At 42.3% G+C, this 20817-nt stretch overlaps 2 protein-coding genes across 5 annotated transcripts in view; one reads left to right on the forward strand and one right to left on the reverse strand.

Moving 5' to 3' along the window:
• dhx58 (DEXH (Asp-Glu-X-His) box polypeptide 58) overlaps window positions 1–20817 on the forward strand; it is a 375030-nt gene that overhangs the window by 111107 nt on the left and 243106 nt on the right. The gene's annotated exons all lie outside the window — the stretch shown is intronic.
• csf2rb (colony stimulating factor 2 receptor subunit beta) lies at window positions 716–18586 on the reverse strand. Of its 4 annotated transcripts, XM_060039248.1 has the most exons (17): window positions 18383–18585; window positions 17291–17400; window positions 16819–16995; window positions 16066–16249; window positions 15075–15207; window positions 13652–13854; window positions 12999–13153; window positions 9672–9834; window positions 8993–9128; window positions 5533–5693; window positions 4561–4688; window positions 4074–4248; window positions 3529–3628; window positions 3190–3256; window positions 3004–3086; window positions 2331–2499; window positions 716–1901 (listed from the first exon to the last, which is right to left on the reverse strand). In XM_060039248.1, the coding sequence occupies exons 4-17, from the start codon at window positions 16160–16162 to the stop codon at window positions 1485–1487; spliced, it is 2187 nt and encodes a 728-aa protein (XP_059895231.1). In that variant the 5' UTR covers window positions 16163–16249; window positions 16819–16995; window positions 17291–17400; window positions 18383–18585; the 3' UTR covers window positions 716–1484. The 4 variants fall into 4 exon arrangements, with proteins under 4 accessions (XP_059895231.1, XP_059895248.1, XP_059895224.1 ...); XM_060039265.1 differs by lacking the exon at window positions 17291–17400 and having other exon boundaries at window positions 4074–4245; window positions 18383–18586; XM_060039241.1 differs by lacking the exon at window positions 17291–17400.

Raw genomic sequence — 20817 nt, forward strand, 5'->3', positions numbered from 1 at the left:
AAAACCACAGGAGTTATTGAATCACCTCTCATGTCCCTGATCGCCTCTGGTGAGTTAGGGGGATTTTCAAAATATCAGGCAACAATGCCGGACAGGGCATCGTGACTTGTTGGTGTGTGTATGTGTGTGTGTATGTGTGTGTGTGTGTGTGTGTGTGTCTGTGTGTGTCGGTGTCAAGTCACCCTCAGCCTCTACCTTGCCGGACAGGAAGCAGTACCTAGCGATGGGCAGGAAAACACAGGAAGTGCGTATCGGTACGTCTGGAATTCCAGCATTGTGTGTGAATGTGTGTGTCTGTGTGTGTGTATTTGTGTGTTGTGTGTATGAGTGTGTTGTCTTTGCTCTGAACAGTGAGATTACACATCATTCAAGTGTGAGTATTGGCACACTCATGTGTGTGTGTGTGTGTGTTTGTGTGTGTGTATGTATAAGGTTGAGGAGCACACACACACACACACAAACACACACACACATACAGAAACATAACGTGCCTTTCGTATGCAGTGTGTGTGTGTGTGTGTGTGTGTGTGTGTGTGTGTGTGTGTGTGTGTCTGTGAGTGTGTGTTTTTTGCTGAAACCAAGTTATGCAGTAACAGCAATATTTATTTTCTATGAATCCAGACTTTTGCTGCCAAATTACATATGTGTGTGAAAAAAACCCAGCAAATGAATAAGTACCTGGGAACAAATACAGAGAACATGCCGAAATGCAGAATACAATTGAACACGCTGGATGGCTTTATTAGCATTACACATTCTGAACAACCAAAAAACTGCTCTGGTTAGGTCTGACACACTTATAAATAGCCCATCTGGTTTACAGTCTTAAATCCATGTTAGGGTAGTGCCTATATATATTCTATGTGATGTGCTATATCATTTTTGGCACAAAATTTTCTACAATTGACAACATCCTTTCCAGACAGGTGTGCAGCCCCACGTTGACCTATTGTCAAAGCTGAAACACAGACCTCAGGTCTGTGAGCGCGTGATCGTACAGGGAGTGCATTTAAACGGAAGTAAGGGTTAGGGTGTAAATGTATGTGTCCAAGGAATGCAAACACATGCTGTTGCATTTGTGTATACCTTTTATAACAGACATATGTGACCTCAAAATCGCTAGTCTAAAATGTTAGGGTTGGTGAACAGTTTTTCCCAAGGTAATTTAGATTCAAAACCTTCCTCTCTTCCGCTGTTCTGCTCTGTCTCTCTTCACAGCTACAACAGCTTACCTACAGCATCAGTAATAATCAACATGTAAATGTAAATACTTGGGGAGGCTATGCAAAGTGCAGCGGAAAAAATAAAAAGTATCACTTTAGCTTGTTACTCGTTTCTAAAATAGAGATTTTAATGATGCGACAAATATTACCTTAAGAAATGAATATCATCCAAAATCCCTTATCCTTCCAAATTAACTACACTGTACGCAATGAAAATAAAAAGAGCATAACAATGCATTGTAGCAGCATTGCAGTGGCATACTACATGGGAATAGTTGAAGGAAGAAAGCAGTATCCAGAGGGCTGAACAGTGTCCCCTTGGGGAGCAATGGGGAACTGCATTGGTGTGTAAGACGGTGGCTCGCCCTCGTTATGGCCCAGCAGAAGTACTGTGGGGCTCTGCTCTTCTCCCTTTAAGCCTTGTCCAGTCCTTTCAGAACCTTCTAACTTTGTTGTGTGGTAGTTGTTGTTGAGGTTGCCGTGAGTTACGAGCTCCTCAGTGGACTTGGACAGACCAGGATTGGGTAGAAGGACGTAATCATCTCTGGAATGAGAGACGGTCGGAGGCATTGGTTCCGGGAGGACAGCAGTCAGCTGAGAACCAATGCAAGAGGGGACGTCGTTGTCTTTCACTTCCTGCTGGTCGGCCACGGAAACCTGGGGTGATTCCGGTGTACCCTGCAATATAAAGGCTCATGTTCACTGGAGCCTTTTTATGTTTCGAGTTTCAAATGCTTCTTCATCTGCAGTTGAATTTGAATAGTAGTGGGGCACTATTCTTGAATTTGAAAGCAATAGGCCTACAATTCATTGCACAAATTATTTACCTTGTTTTCTGATTGCCATAGCTATTCTGCTCTCTGTTATCTTTTTTATTATCTTGGTTTTAAAGCACTGGTTTTGAAGCAGTGATGATTGTACAATTTGATGCTCTCAGTCTCATCTTGTCAGTCGTATCGGAATAAAATCATCTACTACTGCTAAATGTACACGTAATTGTAAATCCTGTGTTACATCAGTGATGGCGCTATCCTCCAGTGACCATTCTCTCCTCCATTCTCATGGCTCTCACACGACAGAGAGAGAGAGACAGCCTGAACTCCTCACCTTACAGATGATGTAGGGGCCGTTGAAGCTGAGAGCTGAAGTGGCTGAGCAGTTCATCTGGTCGCAAATGTTGGGCGAAGGCAGGCGATCGCAGTCCAAACAGCCTTCGTCCTCAGAGAAGGACATCTGCCATTGACATTTCTTGTCCAGTTTAGCTTCAGTAGAAGAACTGGACCCATTTAAGAAAACAAAAAGAGATGCTGACATTTTTGGTGCATTAACAAAGCATTTCGAAGAATGTAATTCTGTCATGTTCACAAATTAAAAACACATTAAGACAAATCCATGATTGCACAATATATTAATATATTAATATTACTAATGATAACCAAAGCGCCTTCTAGCTAAGCCTCTAGTTCAGATGCATTTGATCAATGAGCCGCCATGGGTTAGGGCATCTTACTCAAGGACGCTGTAAGGCAAGGCGTTGGAAATTGCGGGGGATCAGTACCCTTGGGCTAGGAAATGAACACCCAATGCACGACACACCATCCTGCCACCTCTCCATACCCAGCATATATCCTGCATTGGCATAGGCCAACTTCCAAATGCTAAGTTTCGGAGTTGCAGTCAGCAATGAAAACGTTCAGCACGAAGAAAGAGTAGAATAGAATAGAAAGACAGCAGTGAAAAATATGACATTTGGTTGGCTTAAGGAGAACAGATATTTTACCAAGAGGAGAAGCTGTCCAGGTGATTGACCCTACAGACGTCCATGATCTCTTCCTCGTGTATAACAGGCTGGCAGGAAAAATTCTGTGAAGAGATCATTTTCACATCCGACAGTTCAGGCATATTTCTACCTTCTTCCCTCAAAACGATGGAAAACTGATTATCCCAGGACATCACATTTTATCACCTTGCTCTCTAAAAAGAGTTTACTCTTGTTTGGAGAAGGGCCAGACTCTAACCACGCCAACACTTTCCTGTTGAATCACATGACATAAGCTTTTTTTCATTACCATAGGTGAACAGAACAGAACAGGTTACACAGAACAGATTACAGGAACTGTTAGCGCACACACAAACACACACACACACGTGTGTGTTTTGACCACCTCGGGTGAATAACTTTCCACGGACTGCCCTGTCCACCAACACACATTAGACCACGCAAATGAAGTAAAACAGAGTGAGAACATGAGGCAGGCAGCAGGGATGAATAAAGAAGACTGAAAGGAGTTAAGGTAGGGCTGACCTTCGACCAGTGTTTACGCCGAAGAAGAGAGCAATGCAGAGGAGCGCTGCCAGCACACAAAGTCCGACGTAGAGGAGGGTCTCCCGGGACCAGGCGGAGCCTTACAGAAGAAACATGATGAAACATCTGCATGAGTTGACCAACAGAACGATGACGAGGATGACGACGATGATGACGAGGAGGATGATGAAATCACAGATGATGAGGGCTATGAAGTTGACGTGCCTACGACTTTAAAAGCACAGCCAATCATCCACCGAAACATGGCCAACCAATGACAAGTTTGTTAATATTACCGCAAAAACGGTTGTAACCAAGCTCAGCGCCACAATGTGCTGAGCTGAGCAAAAAGGTTTCACAAAGAGCAAGAAGATAAACTTGCATCATGGAGGTTGCGCCTTTGTGTGTGTGTGTGTGTGTGTGTGTGTGTGTGTGTGTGTGTGTGTGTGTGTGTGTGTGTGTGTGTGTGTGTGTGTGTGTGTGTGTGTGTGTGCGCGTGTGTGCGTGCGTGCGTGTGTGTGTGTGTGTGTGTGTGTGTTTTCTACCTGAGTCCCACTCCTGTGGTTCGGTCCATTCAGAGGGGCCCCCGGTGTAGGTTAAGCCTCCTTTGGGGAGCAGGGCCCTAACCTGGACTTTGTACCGCTGGGCGGGCTCCAGGGAGGTGCCTTCGATGAGCAGGGATGTCATTCCTTGCGCTATGTTCTTAAGCTGAGGGTTCTTCTGAGATCGTGTTTGAGGAACCAGAAAATGTCCAGGACAATTCAACTAGAATCTTTAACCGTAACAGTCTCACGGATGCTGTGCAGGCTGAAGACGTTTGGGATCAAACCCAGTACCTTTCAGCTGGGAGTTGTATACCTCACACCTGTCCATGTTCTGACAGTGTTCTATGGACTTTTGGTGAGGGTCTAATATTAAAATAAAAACATTAAGTATTCAGATGTTCTTAACCCCCACCAAAATTCACCCTTTAACTTTAACTTTAAGAAACTGCATGATCCAATGTTCTTCTATGCAAAGCACTTGGCATACCTTATTAAGTGGGTTCCAGTATCGGACCTCATGACTGAGGACCGGTACTGAGGTAGGTTTCTCCCATTCAACCTTCCAGTTCCTTCCTTCCTGTGTCACTCTGACCGCCACTGGGGGATTTGGAATGACTGCAAGAGAAAAGAAGGGTTTTTGGTCTGAAATAGAGACACATACATTCCGCAGATGTCACACACTTTGATGACCACTGCCTCCCCTCTCGCAATGGCAGTGGTTAAATAACAAATATATTCAAAAGACAGCAACATAAATTGAATATAGTCTCTAATGATAAGAAAAAGTGCAACCACAATATTGAAAGTGTCCAAAACTATCAATGTGCGTGTATGAATATGACGTATATGTGGTATACATTTTCAGGAATGCAACTCTTCATCTCACCACTAGATGGAGACACGGTCACACAGTCCAGTTCTTGATATATATTCATTAAATTCTTATCTATCTTCAGCTCCGTAATCTCTCTCTATATATTATTAGAAGAAAATATATAAACAGAACAAATTATTGATAAAACCCTCCATAAATTAGCAAGCGGAATATTGACAATTTAGGAACCTTCCCTACATTAAAATGATATCGTTGCCGTCATAATAAACAACCTCAAGTATTTTCATTAAGTGACCTTGAACGAAATCGAAGGGTACTGTGCATGTCGAATAGCTGTTTGAATAAAGATTGAATAAAATAATCGTAGGCCTACACATATATGTATTGATATAAAAAAAAGACATTGTCTCATTAACCAAATTCTTCACATTAGTTGCAATCTTTGTGACTTGTATTTATGTGTTTATGGACGGGAACGGATCTGTTAATTCGATAAAACTGCAGAAGAGAATAAAAATATTGCCGTCGAAAAGGTTGTAAATAAGAAAAAAATAACAAGATTACTCTTTCCTTATCCTACGACATTTATTGTCTAGTTAATCGATATTGTGGTATTACACTCACTATTTTGGCTGGCATTGAATGACTTTGCGTTGAGCTCCGGGATGAGTTCCAGCTTGAGGTGTTCCAGATAAGAGGAGGTCAGGGAGCAGCTGTACCTCAACAGCGCCTCATTGTGGCGGTTGATTCGCGTGACCTCCTTGTGAACACAGCACCTCTTGGCGCTAAATAGAAACAGCAGCGGAAATAGCAGAAGAAGAAACAAGAGGTGGTAGATATTAATGATAACATTCATGGGTTGTTCTATCTGTCTATCCATATGTCGATCTGATGAAGTCAGATAGCCGTAACAAATATGATGGGTTGTTGGCACACAAACCAGACAGGTAATTATAATTTTGTGCCGTTGTATGATTGGTCTAAATTATTGGCATTTGTCAGTGTTTAATCAAATTAATCGCAGTGTATCTATGTTTAGGTTGCATGCATATCATGACTGATTGCATTAATGTATGTATCAGTGGAGGCTTCTCCATTGAGGAGAGGGAGGAAGATCCTCCTTAACATTATTGAGAATAAAAAATGTAGATTGCCCAGACTACTCTAATGAATTAATGGCCTTAAATACAACTACTGTAATGCCTTTGAATATAATGTTCGTTTCCCTGGGTAAAGGGACATTAGCTCCCCCTTTCGCCTATTGACAATTACTTCAGGGAGAACGTTCCTCCCTCAGCCTCCATTGACTCCCATTAATTTCCCCGAAGGTACAGGCGGCCGGTGAATAACATGGGTTTCAATGGGAGAGAGGAGAAAAAATCTATTCGCGCTGCACTATTAACCAATAAGCAGGATCTGTGGCTGGTGAGCAGTGTTGCCCAATTAGGCAGATTTCCCACCCAATTGGGCTACTTTTAATCACGTTAGGCTGGAAAAAATTATCATTGGGCGGGAAATCTGCCCAATCTGGTAACGCTGTCGATAACAACCCGCTCTGCATTGTCGCTCAGTCTAACAGACGCAAAGCAAGTGAAATCATCTGAACGATAGCGAGATTCTAACATTTGCAAATAAAGTGTACATTGGAAACAGAGGACATTGTTCGTGTTTTATTACACAAAGCATTCCATTCATTGAGTTACAGTGCTAAGTTAGCGACCAAAGAAAAAGATAGACCACTTCCCAAAATCGAGATCACCAAAAGTAATTGCAACGTCAAGCGCCACATGGTTTGCTAGATACTCATGGCTTACTTGTATCATTACTAGCAATCGACTGTATTGCTGGCCCTGTTTGCTCTTGAATAATGGCAAATCTCAAACGTGGGCTGTTCATGGTTTCACTGAAGTGAAAAATCTTGATAGGGCAACCAAACGCCACAAGTGTCAAGATTACGTTGGTGCTGCTATCCGACTTTCCTTGCTAGACACCATACTTACAGATCAGGTTGTTTGAAATAATGTTCTTGTTCTTTTACTAGTTTGTTACTCTGTGTTTGTGCTGTTGCTGCCACAAATTACGTTCCGGGGGAATTATGGATATTGGGAATTAACTTAATATTTACTACAATCAAGAAAAAATATTAATATTTACTACAATCAAGAAAAAAACTAAACACTTTGTAAATAGCAAAATACAGAAGTTACCTCCCTTTTTAAAAGCCCTCATCATCCCATTTGTGCCACAATTCTACTTTCTTTACGATACCAATACCCCGGGCCCCCGTTCACCCCCCCGTGTACATGTTAACACGTATAGATCTACATGCGTACACAACGTTGTACCCATGTAGCGTTTGTGTTGAGTCGTGTTGTGTTCCCTGACCGCCCGCCCGAGGCATATCAGAGGTAGCCAGGGGGAGGCGGCGGTCCGTGGGGAACAGGAACCAGCTGCATCTCGCTATCCACTGTCAATTACCCCATACCTGCAGGGACACACCTGCGCCCGATCAGCAATCAACAGCTGCCCTTTGGAGGAACACGGAGCCGGGGGCCGCCAAAGGAGAGGCAGGCGGGGGCGGGCGGGAGCGAGGGGGATGGGGGGGACTGATGAGAGTGGCTTGACCCTGTCTGGCCGTCTGTGCGCCAGACAGACTGTACGGCCATGTGATTGAAGTGCTGCACCTTGTTCTCCCTGCTGTCCCTGTCTATGGTTGTACCCGGGGTGTGTTGGGTCGGGGTGGAGTTGCTACCCACAGGACAGGTTGTTAGAGTCCATGTATTTCTTTGCTTTTTTGGGGTGGGGGGCCTTTCTTTGAGCTGGTTCTTCATTATGTTTTATTCCAAACTGGTACTGTGTGTGTGTGTGTGTGTGTGTGTGTGTGTGTGTGTGTGTGTGTGTGTGTGTGTGTGTGTGTGTGTGTGTGTGTGTGTGTGTGTGTGTGTGTGTGTGTGTGCGTGCATGTGTGTGTATGTGAACATTTAAGTCGATGGGCCCTATTTTAGGGCTTTGTGGGCGGTTCTATGGCGATGTCGCTATTTTACCGGCGCAAAAAATGACTTGCGCCCGGCGCAAATCTAAAAAGGGTTGGTCTGAAGTAGCCTAATTACCCGTAGGTGTGATTTGGGCGTAACGTGCAATAAACCAATGAGAGTGCCAGCTCCCATCCCCTCTGACGAGTTGATATTTTGACAGCGCGTCTGCAGTCTCCGATGAGACAGATGCACATGAATTTCAAACTTCAAATGGCTCAATTTATGGCCAAATAATATGGCTTAATTCACACATGGAATAAGGTTTTCTTCCACAACTTCAGAAATACTGAGTCCTCAAATAAATTTCACCTCTGCCCGCATTCATTCTTTTTAACAGATGCATTACTTTAAAAGTACAACTTATTACCGCTGTATCAGCTGTTCTTTCCCAAATAATTTCCCAAGAATGTGTGGCTAGGTGGATGAGAGAAGCAAAGTGTATGCGCGAGGTGCACAAGCAACATTATGCATGCGCCCTTAAAATAGCATCTGAACAACGCGCCACTGACTTTAAAACAGATTTCCTGGTTTGTGGCGCAAGTGGCTCCTGAAACGACAAATTAGCACCAGGGCACGTTTGCGCCAGAACATGCATCCTCCTTTCGCCTAACCGCCTCTTGGGGCGCTAGATCATTCCCTAATTTACCGACGCGGGGCGCAGGAAGGAAAAGAACGCTTTGCGCCAGTTGCAAACTAGCAACGACACATGCGCCAGTGATTAAGTCAATTGCGCCGGATGCAAGATAGGGCCCTATGTCTCAGTTTGCTACTAATCTGTCATTTAGCAGATGCTTGTATCCAATGTAGCTAACCTTGAGTTCAGATGCATGCTGTTAAGGAGCAACTAGGCAGGTTGAATTGAAACCCAGAACCTTTTGTCTTGGAATCGAATACACTAACCATGACACTAACCTGCTTGTTTGTGTGTGTATGCAAGGAAGGACGCACAGATCAAAAAAAAAAGCTACACAAAATGTATCGAAGTAAGACAAAAGAAAGTAAATGCACACCTCCCCCCACACACACACACACACACACAAAGGACTTACATGGTGTTTTGATGCTCGTGTTGGCATTCCACATGGTAGGTTATGAACTGAGCCTTCTCCTTCATCACCTCCCAGCTGCACGTCACTTTCTCCTCCCCGTCTAGCACGCACTGCATGCTGGGAGTCTGGTCCTTGGCTATCGAACCAACATAGGGATGGATTGGGCGAAAGCGAGAGAGAAAGATATTATGTGCTTAACCACAAATAAATGAAGAATGACAACATTGGTAAAGGGACATTTCAAGTAGTTTCCTAATGTCTGCGTGCGGACAAGATGGGGGACGACAGCGTGACAAAAAAGGAACTCTGAGCCTAAGAATACTTTTGAACGGCTTAAAAAAAGACAATCCAGACGACGAGAGCAAATATGGGACAGATTATTTACAAGAAAACCACCAGTTAAAAATGTATTTCTGCCGAAAAGAATTTGGGGTTATTCCTTTGATTATACCAGAAACACACACAACACACACACACAATTTGGTAAATAACTCAAGTAATCAATAATACAGGGAAATATAAATTCACTGTATTACAAACTGTATACCTTGTCAAACACATCCTTAACACATACTAATATACATGATTGGACGTTCTACAAATAATGTTTTATAATATCAGGAAACACAAGTTGGAATGAAGAGATGAGGTGGCATTCCAGCGGTCTCTGATTTCTGACCTTCAGGAGTCTTCCACGTCACTAGGGGGCTCCACTCGCTCCAGAGTCCCCTGGTCACTACCTTCGCCCTCACCCGGGCTTCGTACCAGCAACCTGGTTGATGTACTGGAAGATCCAGATGTTCATTCCAGAGTTCCAGATGGGTTTCGTTCAACGTCTCACTCTGAGAAAGAGAGAGAAAGAGAGTTATTTTTTTTACAAGAAACAGCGGTTTCCCCTTTTCCTACCTTTTCATAAGCGTGCCTTGTCATTGGGGGTTAACTGAGTCACATACGGATGTAGAGAGACAGAAAAGGAGCTAGTGAGCGGGAGAATTCCACTGAATCCACACAATGCTTAAAAAAGGCCCCAGGTTCAATCCTACTTAAAGGCTTTTATTGTTGCGTCGATTAGATATTGTTGTGTCACGCAGTAGCATTCCTTTATTTCTGGTTTATTCACTTATTTTTCCACAACAGAATAACAGAATAATCATAGACATTTGTGTCTGAGAAAAAATATGCTCAACAAATTCTTTATAGAGAGGTTTTTTTAAATGTCTTTGTGATGAGTTTTATAGGCAGTTGATTTTTTCTGATTTTAATGAAACACTGATTGCTGAATCCTCAAAAGGAGCTAGTGATACAGTGTTTCATTAAAATCTGAAAAATCAACTGCCTATAAAACCCATCACAAAGACATCGTGCTTGCACACCGCCGGCGGCGACCGCCCAGAAAACCGCCTAGGTGACGGAGGGTTCAGCTCGCCAGGCGTTTTCAAAAGTGGCTGCTGCGGCTGCTGCCGCCGAAAGTTTCAACACGGGGAAAGCTGAGCGGTGGGGCAAAATATGTGCGCGGTCACGCGGGCAGCAACCGCTTCCTGGTCAACAGCCGCTTTTGTAATCGCCTCCCCCCTGCCGCCCTTCCCTCAATGAAATGAATGGAGGCGGCGAGTTGCCGCGCGGCGGTGTGAAACCAGCTTCAGAGTATGCAGTCTTTCCATATCATGTATCGCTTGGGTAATGGCCAGCCAGTCTATCTGAGTGGAGTATTTGACTGTAAAGAAGTATTTGACTGTATATTCCAAGACAATACTTCCACATACTAGAGCTAGAGTTTGTTTGTTTAACTTAACTATATTATACGAGGTCTTCCTTTGATATAGGCCTACACATTTTGAGTTCCCTTTTATCTCTAATATACAATATAGATGTTCCTCTCCTCCTTCCTTCCTTAATCAAACGTCACTTTACTTTAACACTTTACCTTGAAGCATTACACAGCATCACAACCACTCCATTTAGTTCACAAGGACACCTGCTTTGATCTAAAAATAATGTCCAATTTGCAGATACTTTAAATCATATTCTCGCTTTAATTTTTGAAAGCTTTTTATTTTGCCCTTAATTATTGCCAAGTTGATTGTTGCTATGCCTCTCTGTGCCCATTATTTGAATATTTGGTCAAGGATCCCTGGTTTGTAATTGGTATCACAATCCACCTGGGCAGTTTTACCTTGTTTGAATTATATTTATTAATTCATGTATAAAGTATCCATATTTGAGTCCCTTTCTCTGTACATCTCTCCGTACAACAGCAATTTTGGGTGATGTCATTTCTGTTTAAATTTGAAGCGAGCTCCCAAACAAACAGAGCCCGCTCGCCCCTTCCTTCCGTGTTTCGTGCATCCAGTAAAAACTATCATGAACGCAGCGCAAAACCCCACAACACCCACCCCTTGTCATTGATTGGTTGGAATACTATCTATTTTTGGTTTTCAGCTGGTGGTAGTACCATTTGTTTTTGTGTAGGATCTCAGCGCATACCCTGCCTACAGAGACACAGTTTTTGGACGGTCTGCTTATGGGGCGGGCAGCTAGTGGATCGTGAGGAAAGATCAGATGAATGTGATCATTTGGTTTCGGCCTGGAATCGCTGATAAAACCTTGAAGTCAATATCTTGTCATTTTGTAGTGCATTTTGCATCACACGATCACCTATTTATTGGTTTCTTTTCTTTCCAAATTAGCCTCAAGATTTTGTTTTGTCCATATATTTTAGAATTTCCTGGTTTTCCAGAGACATACATTTGCTTCATATTTTTTAAAATAATTTATTCATAATAATTATTCCTAGATATTTATTTATTTTTGCATTCCATCTGAGTATGTATGCTTGTTGGATGGCTTGTGATGGGTATATGGGTAAACCTGATTAGCCGTAAATCCCTATTTATGGAATTATCTCTCGTAGGCCAATATTTGGTTTGGCCGTCAAAAATTCTTGATTTCAGGATATAATAATAATAATAATCGATTGAATTTATATGGCGCTTTTCTAGACACTCAAAGACGCTTTTACAGGGAAGGGGGAACCTCACTAACCACCACCAGTGTGTAGCACCCACTTGGGTGATGCACGGCAGCCAATCTGCGCCAGAACGCTCACCACACACCAGCTATATAGCTATATAGTCCTTGAACAGCCTCAGTTTGTGTTTTGTGCCGCTCAGCTCCACCACCTTGTAAACCTTATTTGACACATTGCTTGTTCCAAGGCCTCAACGAAAATTGCGGCTGGGCGATAGACAACATCCCTGTCTAGTCAATCACTCTTTGTGATTGACTAGACTGTGATTTACCATGTATTTTTTATCATATCAGATCTTGATATATGTTGATTTGGTGCAGTTAACTGAAAATCTGATTGGTCCTCAATAACAAATTCTGACAAGAATGTCTCGAATCTTTCAGCTATAATGTCTAGCTTTTCTAGTTGCAGTGCTATTGATGGCCTTTAGTTTTCACAATGTTTTTTAACACAGTAAAGTTAAATTAATTTAGCTTCCAATAAATTGAATTGTGAACTTATATAAGTTCATTTATTAAACAAATATATTGGAATAATGATGGCAAAAATAAAGACCTGTATGGGTTTATGTGTCTGTAGAGTATCCCTAACTCTCCACCTCAAGCTGGTGTGTAGTGAGCGTTCTGGCACCGATTGGCTGCCGTGCATCACCCAAGTGGGTGCTACATATTGGTGGTGGTTAGTGAGGTCCCCCCTTCACTTTAGGCGTCTTTGAGTGTTATTAATTATTATTATTCTTCATGTTTAACCTCTGTTTTCCTTTTATTCCTAGTCTGTTTTACATAGTTTTGAATGATGACTATATGCTCTGTAAGGTGACCTTGGGTGTCTTGAAAGGCGCCTCTAAATTAAATGTATTATTATTATTATTATTAGAGAACTTATATGAACGTTATTACTTTTATTCATTTGTTTATGGATGTGTATTTACATGTATTTTTGGGAGGGTGATGGTGTTTACAGTGATGCAATGCCTACTTTCCAACTGTCCTGGCCCTCTATCCTGTAGTTCAGCTGGTAGGTGAGATTGTGGCTGAGACGAGATGAGGCTGGGTAGGGGCTCGACCACTGGATCAGCCGGTCTCCTTTCTCCGAAATATTGACAGACAGATCGACCGGCGGATGCACTCTCACTGTTCAGACACAATGAAACACGTCATCTCATAAAATACAATTTTGCTGTTAAGAAGATGTATTTTATACAAAGCCAATGACAATGATTTCAAAGATGATCCAATATTAAGGGGCAGGTCTTGGGTTAGGGGGCATCTGACTCAAGGACCCTTGTCGGTGAAGGCATTGAGGATCGACGATTCAAACCCAGTAACGTTTGCCTGGGTTTCAGTCCCCCCTAGCCACTAGCTAAATCCTGCCCCAACATCCCCATAACATGGTTTTGATAAAAGTGCCTGCCCAATTATTGAATAGATTAGATAGTTTAGATTTTTTATTCTAACGATGACAACACAGATTGGGAAACCTTAATCAACCTTATTATTACCTAATTTATCACAATACATTATTTCCCCATGTTGTCAAAGTTCCCCTAAAGATTACACAAGGTTTTCCCGCCCAACTACCAGACAGGGTTGTTGGGTGACTATTGTGTTTCATTAATGAGAAGTTCTCACGTTGCTGGGACAGGATCAGACTGCGGTGTGATGAGAAACAGGAAGTGGCTGTCAGGGTTTTGAAGAAGAACGTATGGTTGATTGCGATAGCAAAAAGGGAAGTGTTGAATCGGCATCGCATCAGCGTCAGATTTTTAACGTCATCATGAGGGCCGGGTGGTCCATCGAGGGGCTCACACCGGGTGGTCCGTCGAGGGGAATCCCTGCAACAACATGGACATCAAGTCGGATTGATCACCTATAGCCGATCAATCAATTGAGATGAATAATTATTGGGATCAAATTAAACAGCCAAATACATTCGAATGAAATATTTTCAACTCATTTTTTCTATCTCTCTCTCCCTATCCCTCTCTATCGCTCTCATTTAATTTTTTTAGGAAGATGTCCTTCAGTATGTAGTTCCTCGGGATGGATGCCCTCCCCTGTAAGATGGAATGACTGTAAATGAGTAAACCAACAAATAATAATAGAGGAAATGAAAAGTGGAAACACTCTAATCTTGGAGACGACTGCTGCTGATCTGAGCAGTTCGAGAATGAAGAAGTTACAATGCAAAGTAGTTGCTGCTTTCAGAATAGATAGATAAAGAAAGACATAAATACACAAGCTGCTCCTTCTTTTGGTCGACTTCTTCTTGAACCTTCAACCCATATTCCAGTGTAGCAGCTGAACTTTTTTGTCTCTTTGGATTCCTGCTCTTTCAAATCTGTCCTATCAAAACCGTAACTAACTTGTATTCATCATTCTCCCTTACTTACTCCCTATTGCTACCAGTGGCATGGTCGGCGATTGGCAACGCCTTAGCATGCAAGCGTTGCTTAGCCCTGCGTCAAACCGTAAGGAAATGCCCATTGAAAAACGCTTCAGACGGGCCGACTTTACAGACCCAATTAGCAAAGTACATATGGTGGGGCTGTTCAAAGCTATCCATCTCTTACTCCATCGCTTCATCCATCCCTCCCCCGGTCCTTTACATATTATTTTCATCTCTCTCTCTCTCTCTCTCTCTCTCTCTCTCTCTCTCTCTCTCTCTCTCTCTCTCTCTCTCTCTCTCTCTCTCTCTCTCTCTCTCTCTCTCTCTCTCTCACTTTCTCTCTTACAAGTCAAGTATATTTTAATTGTATGCTCCTTAATCACAGTTAGTCTCAAAGCTGACAATAATCTTTGACACCCCCCAACCCTAGTCCCCAAAAGCGCAAATTAAAACTCCTTACGAAGGAATAGACCTTGAGATATAAGGCAGAGTTAGGGATCCCTCCTTTTATGGATGGTTAGAAGTGCAGCTGGTGCCATCATTGACATATAGAATACATTCAATCTCTCTCTCTCTCTCTCTCTCTCTCTCTCTCTCTCTCTCTCTCTCTCTCTCTCTCTCTCTCTCTCTCTCTCTCTCTCTCTCTCTCTCTCTCTCTCTCTCTACCTCTTTTCATAGGGATTCCAGTTCCAGAGTTCCAAGGTCATGTTTTTCTTGTTGCTCAGCTCCTCCCTCCACTGGCAATCGACTTTGGATTGGTAGTCATTATAGCACTGAAGTGACTCCAACACAGGTGACACTGAGGGTTAGAACAAGGAGGAAGGCAGTGATAAATGTTAATATTTAGTATTTTTTACGTGGCTAGAAATGAACGCCTTACCCGAGTTGAATCGTTTATTTTACTCTTTCTAGAATCATATTTTTGAGCCAATTTATACTCATTCGTCATACGTATTATCTTCCTGTTCACTGTCATACCCTTGACAATGTGATATTAGAGTGTTAGAAGATTGTTCCAAGAAATACAAGCATCATCATTACATATGCTAAGATCAGGGTGTACAGGATTTATCAGTTAAAGATCCAGCATGGAAGTTCAAGAGAAGAAGCATGAGAATGGAAAAAGCTATATGGTTTACGTCAGGCTATGGTTTGACTACACTCACAGTCACACCTGTTAACCTTCAAACCCTAACGTCGAGCCTCACCATCACACCTAAGCCCCTTCAGCGGTCAACACATGATGACCTTTTTCAGTATCCGCATTGCGAGCATTGCAATAGCATTGTTTTCCCAGTTAACCTTAAAAAAGGGGTAGGTTGAGGGTTTAGGCATTGTTTGCGCAGCCTAACGTTAAAACTTGACTCGGTGTGTAGTTCAGCTCAGATTCTCTATCAGTTCTCGATGACCCATTGACCCATTGCACATCCAATCAGAATACAGCGTTATTTGACCTGTATCCCTAAACCCTCAACCTACCCCTTTCTAACTATATCCCTTAAAACTATTATCCTAACTACCTCCCTAACCTAAAACCTGGACCCTGAACCAGACTCTCTAACCCTTAACTCACCTTACCCTTCAATGAAAGCCCTATGAGAGTTTGAGCCTGAAGTAGACTGAGAGTTTGTGCTGTTTGGATGCAAGCAAGGCTTACCACGGAAGCTGCTCTCATTGAGAGTAAAGTTATCTGGACCAGAGCAGGAAACCAGGAGTGGGAGAACAGCACAGAAAAGAGCCCAACTGGGATTCATGATTCCTGGGGAACGTCAGGAAGGTAGAGCCCCTGGTCGGGATTGGCCCTTTTTAACCCAAGGTATTGCTCTGTTATTTATCCATATCTGTTGTTAGAGAGAGAGAGAGAGAGAGAGAGAGAGAGAGAGAGAGAGAGAGAGAGAGAGAGAGAGAGAGAGAGAGAGAGAGGGAGAGAGAGATGGCAAAAAAAGAAATTAATTAAAGGACACATATTACTGCAATGTAATGAGACACATATATGACGTGTAAGGGAGTGCGTATTGTGTCATGGCACTTCCCGTCTTGCGAACCCAGGATGTAGGCGTATTATGCGAAACATCTGGTGAGCTGTTTTTCCTCCTACTATCGAAACGCCACTTCTAATCTAATCCTTTGTGTGAGCTGTTAGATATAGAATCAACTGACAATATATTGCACTTTGCGTTGATCTTATGCAATACAAAATGCAAAACACTGTCAGTTCTGTACAGAGCTGGCGAGCTGTGGAAAATGTGTAGATTTACAGTCCCGGACCAAGAATAATTTAGAAGAGGAGAGGAACAACCATAACAACAAGGAAAATAAATGATGTTTTTGACAAAAAAAAAAGAGTAAAATCCAAAACATGTAACTGAAATAGATATCGCCCCAGTGGGAGTCCCTCCAGATCTCTCACCAATAATCAATGTTTCCTAGCCGTTCTTTGTTTTGAGATGGCAATGCTTCAGGATGGAGGAACGGGGTAACCCTATCCCTGTACATCCTTATAGTGTGTTGTTAATTAGATATCATGATATTGCTTCATCAACATCTTCTTCTTCTTCTTCTCGCTCTGGGTCCATCCACAGCAGACCTGAAATGAAAGAGATTGTACATCGTAAATTGTTGCAGTAGTAGGAGGGACCAGAGCTGACAGGTGAGTGGTGCAACTGTAAGGTGAATTTGGAGAAGCCAACAGGTTACTCTAGCCAATACATCTCTGCAACCCCTCCAAGGCCAGGTGGTGGTAGGGGCGGTGGTGGTGGTATAGGTGTCGGGTGTTCTTCCAACTGCTGGTACAGCAAGAACCTACGGTACATCCTTTTACTGGTAGGCTGACCAGGTGCTCCGCTTCATGCAGGATTTTAGAGCATTATTATCCCTTGTACCTCCTTCCCATATATTGAGACGATGTCCCGCATTTTGATTGACTCTCGTCTTCAAAAGTAGAAGCACTGCAGCAATGAAGCTTTCCTTAAACCTGGCATCAATCCAATGGCTGTGAAGAAAGCCGCAGAGGCTGTTTATAATGTCAGTCGAACTGCCGAAGGTGCGTCATCTGCATAGCTTGTGACCTTGTTGTGACTCCCAAATTTCCCAGAAATTGGGAGTCCCCACAAAGTCACGAATCACGATCTATGCAGATTTTGGCGGAATAAGTAAGAAACTACCACAAAGAAATTCAACAACAAAGACTTGGGAACTACTTATAACTGGGTGAAGCTGCTGCAAGGCCGTTCTCAGAGAATTATTTTCGTTTATGTCCCCGAATAAGAAAGACAAATCAAAACTTGAGACTATCCCTACGCATTGGTAAAAGTCCCAAACAAACATACCCTTCTCCCACAATTGTATTGTTGGAATGTTGTCACCCTATTTACATGTCTTGACTTATTTGATCAACTGACATTCCCCAAAATCTGGGGTTCAGGAACAGTAGTTTTGAGTTGACACATATTTGCGTCATTTACCACAACAATCAAAAATTGTCTAAATGTCTAAAAGTCTATTGTGTCATTGTAATGAGGTCCATTGATACAGGTCACCTAGGGGGCTACCATTCTCCACCTAGGTGGCTTTGACTGGGCATCTCCATAACTAGGACACAGGGTGGTGATGTTGGAGACTATTGCCAAGGTTCAGTATAATATACAGAGCAGGAGGTGTAACGTGCTACCATTCCGGAGATCCCCTTGAGTTTGTGTGGTGATGGCTTGTTTAAGGTGAGAGAGAGGTGAGTCTGCTTAAACCAGCCATCATCCACACACACTCCCATAGTCATATTAGTTGCCCTTGTTTGTCATTTTGAATTCAGCTCATAAATAGACGAAAACATACATTGAATAGTTTGCTTTTTGGTCAGCTTAAATCCTTGAATAAAAAAACACAGATGTCACAAAGATATTTGTATGCCAAATTGAAAGCATATGAATCTGTCAACCAGAGATACGAAAGCGTAAATATTCAAATCGTTTACCCACCTTAAATGATGAGGCAATATTTTTGTCTCTGGCGTCTATGTATGTCTTCCTCTTCCATCTGACTGTCTCTCTGTATATTATGACTTCTTATGGTAAAAAGCGTACGTGAGGGCTTGCCAAAAATGAGCATTTCAGAGAGACCAGTCAAGGTTCCTCTTTTCTGTCCTGGGTAGGCTAAGTGTGAAAATGTGGACCTGCCTGTTCAGAAATGTTAAGATGTCACAACAGTGCTGTCAGCTTTATTGTGAATTTGGGACATAGTTCTGGCAGTGTTCTGATTGGCTCTTCAGTTAATAACTAAATTATTCCAGGACATATCATTAAAGGGTTAGTTCACGCAACTTAATACACCTTCCAGATAATGTAAACACAGATTAAGTGTGTACATTTGCGATAAACTACGTTAAAAAGATAAATTATCACATTTTAGAAGCAGTTACTATGGTACTTTTTTGCTAAGAATAACTTTGTTCCTGTGTAAGGCTGTGTCAAACAATACAGGTTAGTCGGACGATAAAATTTGAAGTATCGGGATGAAATGGTGCTGTAGGAATGTGTCTTGTCAAGTCATTAGGGTGTTTGACTTCCAGTCAAAAGCTCAACAGTCTGTTGGGAAGCTTGATCAAGACGGGAGACACTATCAAGTAAGTGAGCAAATCGTTTGGATAAAAACGACTGCTTGAATGACTTAATAGTAAAATAGTAAATAATAGCTAGATCTATATTTGATGTGAGCTGCTAACAAAGATGTTTGTTAGCAGCTACAGCTGTGTGCCTGTTTCCTCTGTGTGTCACAAATGGTCCACCGCTCAGTGTTTCAAGAGGAGCCCTTGGGAATCGCAGCCATTTACCCACGTGCCTAGAGCGTTCAGTGCACACGTGTCAACTTCCTCACAAAACTCTACTGGGAATTAGAATGGATCACAAAAATACAGATGCATTAAAACATTGCTTGAAATGCAAGTAAGTCTTTGATTTTTTAATTTGCTGTTAAACAGCCTTCTGTCAAATAAGCTCACCGAAAATTCACAGTGGCACACACACAGACGCACAAACACAAACCCACATGTGAACACACTCTCACATACAAATACAAACACACTAGTTCTGCATTTTAATTGACTTTTTCCCTGAAAAAATGGTTATGCTCAGTTGTAGGCTTAATTTGATGTGGTTTGAATATATAGCACAGCATTATAATGAGTCCCTTGAAATTATATCACTTATATCATTGCCCTCTGAAAATACATTTCACATTGCCTATTGCCTCCTAGTGGCAAAAAATGAACAAAGGACAAAAGTACAATACATATATAAATAAATCAAGAAAAAAAGTAAAACAAAAAATACAGTCAACAGTTTGGGCCAAGGTCCATAAAATTAAAGCGGAAATTTGAAAAGAATTGAAAGAACTGATTAAAAAAGCAGCAATGCCAAAAGCCAACGGTCAGTCCTTTGCCAGCGATGGATTGGATGACGTCCAATAACACAACAGCAGAGTAGTCTCTGCCTTTGGCCCCTCAAATAGCTTCCTATTTAAATTAGTTTTGTTTATCTATTTTAGGGAAGAGTGGAATATAAATAACTAGAGATGTCATCAATCTCAGAGACAGGGTCCTTCTCTCCATCCCCCCCACGCTCATTCCGTCCCCTCACCCTCACTCCCTCCTCTATCACCCCACTCCCTGACTCACCCCCTCACCGCCCTGGCCTGATTCAGACATGGAAAGAAAATTGTCAACAATTGCAGAGCGCCCTCTATTTGGTTGAAGCGCTTGTCTGCATGCACTCACACACACACACACACACACACACACACACACACACACACACACACACACACACACACACACACACACACACCACTGCCGCATGCACTCTAGGTACTGTGAAACACTTTGGATCAAAGCGGTCACCAAATGATATATCCTTAAACATTTTGACTAATGCGTGTATTTAGGTGTAATTTATTATGCGATTTCTATGCACTTACACAGATAAGACATAAAGCTAAGCAAATCAGTTGGCACACTGGGCACAGAAATATAATTTGGGTTTGAGCAAACATAAACGCTTCAAATTATTTGTGTCCGATGGCAATTACAGGTTTTTGAATACAGAACAAAGCAATCCACCTGCCGATTTTTATTGTATATAAGCCAATGTTTGGGCTCCGATGTCGGTTGAATCACTATCTATTGGCGAATGAGGTAACACAATGGTGATTGATCCAAGGGCCCACCGATGAAAGCCCTTGCAGTTGCAGTATAATGATGTTATGAACTGGGTGTTGGTGGCACTGGCAACATTCCCACCATAGATTCAAATCACAAGCGGCGCACCAATGAAAAATCCATGGTTACGACATTTGACTTGCTTGGAGCGCCCGAGAGGATAGGACAAATTAACTGGATAAAAATAATCATCAACACCGA

This window comes from Gadus macrocephalus, chromosome 2, assembly GCF_031168955.1.
Source record: "Gadus macrocephalus chromosome 2, ASM3116895v1".
Classification (NCBI taxonomy): Eukaryota; Metazoa; Chordata; class Actinopteri; order Gadiformes; family Gadidae; genus Gadus; species Gadus macrocephalus.